Below are 4,012 nucleotides of genomic sequence, written 5' to 3'. Positions count from 1 at the left end.
CAGCACTGCCGGGGCCGGGGCGGGGCCGGGGGGGGGTGGCTCTTGGGGAGGGACCGAGTCCCTGGCGCCCCAGAGGGTGGACAGGGACTTGGCGCCTGCGTGCCTGGTCAAGTCCGGCCTCCGCCAGCGCGGGCCACTCACCGCAGATTGAAGGTGGAGCCCAGGAAGGAAGGCCGCAGCGACTCGCCGGCCGTGGCCACAGTGTAAGGCGGCTGTGGCTGGTCCTCGTCCCAGTACGGGTCCTTCTCGGCGGGGGGCAGGTTCTGGTACATGTCATCCACGGACAACAGGGACACCTGGGCCAGCAGAGGAGCGGGCAGCGGATCGCAAGGATCCTCCTCTCCTCTCCACGGCAGGGCTGAGAGCTGGAGGGGAGAGGGAGTCAAGGAGCTGTGCCCAGACCCCTGACCCCACTCACCTGCAAGTTGCGGTCTATGAGCTGGTTAGTCTCAAAGTCGTCATCATCCTCACCAAAGGGGTTAATGATTTGTTCAGCCACCTATAGGTTGCAGAGGCAGTGTCTTCTCAGAGCCCCACTCTCGGTCCCCATAGTTGGGGTGGAACCTGTCTGTGCCCATGTCTCTACAGAGCAGGCTGGCATGACCATCTGAAGTGCCCACCTTGAGCCAGCCAGCATAGAAGAAGAACTGCAGCAGAGTGGTGAGAGGCACGTACATGTCCAGGTCTCCCAGGGCTGGTGCTGGCTCCTGGCCTAGCTCCCGAGGCTCCCGAGGTTTGGCAGCCCCTACCTCAAGCTCCACAAACTGGCGACCAACCAGGGAGAGGGCAAAGAAGGAGTATACGGCTATGGTCACCACCTGCAGAAGGGAAAGCCAGGCTCAGAATATGGTGTAGTGGGACAGGGAGAAATGCCATCCCTGCCTCTGAGGACTTGTGGGGGGTCTAACAAGTAATTAAACATGTATCAAGGTGTGGCAGCTCATGGGGAAGTGTCATCTCGGTGAGAGCGGGGGGTGGGGGTGTGGGGGTGGGGTTGAGGATGAAAATTTGGCTGTTCAGTGCCTCACTGGACTGAACTAGCCCAGGGCAAATACCGTCTCTAATTCTCAATATCTCACACACAGCACAGGACATGCAGTAGGCACTGGGACTGGGAAGATGAGAGGCAGTTACTTGGGTGTAGACGAGAGGGATGCTGATCCAGTCATAGTGGAACAACATGCTGCACTTGGCACGGTACTTGTTCAGCTCCTGGTGGAACAGCAGGAAGAGGAGGCCAGAGGAGGTGAGGAAGGAAGAATGGGAAGAGAACAGGGGAACCCAGCACAAATTAAGCCTGGGGCAGGCCTCGAGGCTCATTCTGCTCTCAGAGGTGTTATCAGGCTGGGAAGCAGTTTGGCAAAGTAGCTGCAAGCACCGACCCTGGAGCCAGAATGTCTGAGTGTGAATCCCAGCTCCACTAACTAGCTGTGTGACATGGGCAAATTTTTCTTCTACTCTGTGCCTCAGTATCCATCTGTGAAAGGGGGATGATAGGGCCGAGCCCGTGGTGCACTCGGGAGAGTGCGGCGCTGGGAGCGCAGCAGCGCTCCCGCGGCGGGTTCGGATCCCATATAGGAATGACCGGTGCGCTCACAGCGCTCACTGGCTGAGTGCGGTGTGACCAGTCTCAAAAAGGACCAAAAAAAAAAAAAAAAAGAAAGTCCTGGGAATTTAAATTTATATGGGCCGGCCTGTGGCTCACTCGGGAGAGTGTGGTGCTGATAACACCAAGGCCCTGGGTTCAGATCCCATATAGGGATGGCCGGTTCGCTGGCTGAGTGTGGTGCTGACAACACCAAGTCAAGGGTTAAAATCCCCTTACCGGTCATCTTTAAAAAAAAAAAAAGAAAGAAAGAAAAGAAAGGGGGATGATAAGGGGCTGGCTGGTTAGCTCAGTTGGTTAGAGCACAGCCTTATAACCCCAGTGGTTGGTTAGAGCACAGCTTTATAACCCCAAGATCACAAGTTCAATTCCCCTTACCGGCCAGCCACCAAAAACAAAAAGCAAAGCAAACAAAAAATCCAAAGGCAATTTAAAATAAATTCTTTAGAAAGGGGGATGATAGGGGCCGGCCTGTGGCTCACTCGGTAGAGTGCGGTGCTGATAACACCAAGGCCACGGGTTCGGATCCCATATAGGGATGGCCGGTTCGCTCATTGGCTGAGCATGGTGCTGACAACACCAAGCCAAGGGTTAAGATCCCCTTACCGGTCATCTTTAAAAAAAAAAAAAGAAAGAAAGAAAAGAAAGGGGGATGATAAGGGGCTGGCTGGTTAGCTCAGTTGGTTAGAGCACAGCCTTATAACCCCAGTGGTTGGTTAGAGCACAGCTTTATAACCCCAAGATCACAAGTTCAATTCCCCTTACCGGCCAGCCACCAAAAACAAAAAGCAAAGCAAACAAAAAATCCAAAGGCAATTTAAAATAAATTCTTTAGAAAGGGGGATGATAATAATGGTACCTATCTCAAGAGTTGTTGTAAGGGTTGAATGAGTTAATAAGGTACAGTGCTTCCAAAAGTGCGTGGTTCATAGTTGACACCACATAAGTGTTAAGTACTAAAATTATTCGTTTACAAATCTAGACGGAGGAGGGCAACTGGGCCTGGGCCTGGGCTGACTCACTTCCAGAAGTAGGCAGAGAGCGATGTCATCACGGATTCGCCCATCCCTCCGGGCTTGGGCCGCCAGGTTGGTGAACCAGACGCACGGGACCCAGTACTTGTTGAAGTCGGATTTCAGGATATCGAACTTTTCCCTCTTTTCCTGGGACATGAAACCTGCGGGGATAAGGCGTGTGGGGTGTAGATGCAGCCTCTGCCGCCAGGGGAAGCTGCTGCTCCACCACACGGGTCCCTTGCACCCACCGGCAGTCCTGGGACTTGCCGCTCTGGGGCGCTGGAGCGCCCCCTGGAGGTTAGATCCCCACTTCCCACGAGTCCCCGGACCCGGGCGTGCCCCAGCGCGGACGTGCATCCGCTGTGGGCCGAGCCCCAGGAGCTCCCCACACGGCGCACCTGCGTCCACCACGTGCTCCGTGGGGGGGAAGCGCTTGAGCACGCGGGGGCTGACCGAGCGCAGCACCAGCACGGACGCCAGGTTGGCGTAGCGGATGAGGGTGCGGCGCAGCAGGCGGCCGCGCTGGTCCACACCGTGCACGGTGGCCGAGATAACGCACATCAGCTGGTCCGGCAGCGGGATGCTTATGTACTGGGACCACCAGCGGTTCACCACCAGAGTCACGTAGAAACCTGGTCGGCCACCGTGGGTAGCGGGAACCGGAAGAGAGGATGGAGAGTCTGGGAGTCAGTGCGCCCCCAGCCAGAGGGCCTGGTCCAGGCCAAGCTGAACCATCAGGAGAAGGACATTCGGCTCCAGGGCCCTGCCTCTTCCTCTGGTCTCGACAGCCAGGAGGAGAGAGGAATGCAAACTTCCGCAGGCAGTGGCCTGTAATGGTTAACGCTGAGATCTGCTTCCCACAAGGTAGGGAAGGGACTGTCACCTCCCTCCAGTACCCAGAGTGGGGTTGTGAGGCCAGCAGGTGTCTCGTGCCTTGTGTGAGCGAGGGTCCAGCAAGTGATAGGTAGGGCCTAGCCCTCTGGAAATTCTGGACCAGCACCCAGCTCCTGTGCCTGCTGTGCCTGCTCTGGTTGACCTCCAGGCTGTGCCTCTAGGTTGGGTAGTTTGGACCTTCAGAGCTGTGAGCCCAAGCCAAAGGTCAAGGAGAACTAGAAGCAGGCCTTACCCAGTACAAAGGACAAGGGGATGAGGTCCGCAGAGCGGTTGCAGTATCGGGCCACCTGAGCATACACTTGTCTCTGCTCCGGGGTCAGCAGCAGCCTGGGGAAGGTCAGGTGTAGGCCTGAGTTAGAGGGACGTGGGCAGCGGCAGCCTCCTCCTGGCAGGCCAGCCCTGAGACCCCGCCCTCACCGGTAGGTGATGCTGAGCAGCGTGTACAGGGCGGTGAAGAGCAGGAACTCCTTGTAGAGGAGTTTGTAGATACTTCCCC

General features: G+C 56.8%; 1 protein-coding gene across 1 annotated transcript in view; it reads right to left on the bottom strand.

Moving 5' to 3' along the window:
• Window positions 1–137: 137 nt before the first annotated feature.
• BEST4 (bestrophin 4) overlaps window positions 138–4,012 on the bottom strand; it is a 17,180-nt gene continuing 13,305 nt past the window's right edge. Inside the window, exons 2-9 of the mRNA XM_008593976.1 lie at window positions 3,934–4,005; window positions 3,749–3,843; window positions 3,021–3,254; window positions 2,629–2,783; window positions 1,135–1,212; window positions 621–818; window positions 419–499; window positions 138–296 (exon numbers count right to left, since the gene is read on the bottom strand). Coding sequence (XP_008592198.1) covers window positions 138–296; window positions 419–499; window positions 621–818; window positions 1,135–1,212; window positions 2,629–2,783; window positions 3,021–3,254; window positions 3,749–3,843; window positions 3,934–4,005 — 1,072 coding nt within the window. The remainder of the gene's footprint in view (window positions 297–418; window positions 500–620; window positions 819–1,134; window positions 1,213–2,628; window positions 2,784–3,020; window positions 3,255–3,748; window positions 3,844–3,933; window positions 4,006–4,012) is intronic.

Source organism: Galeopterus variegatus, unplaced genomic scaffold (genome assembly GCF_000696425.1).
Source record: "Galeopterus variegatus unplaced genomic scaffold, G_variegatus-3.0.2 Scaffold9932, whole genome shotgun sequence".
NCBI classification, from domain to species: Eukaryota; Metazoa; Chordata; class Mammalia; order Dermoptera; family Cynocephalidae; genus Galeopterus; species Galeopterus variegatus.
This window is presented reverse-complemented; position numbering and strand designations above follow the sequence as displayed.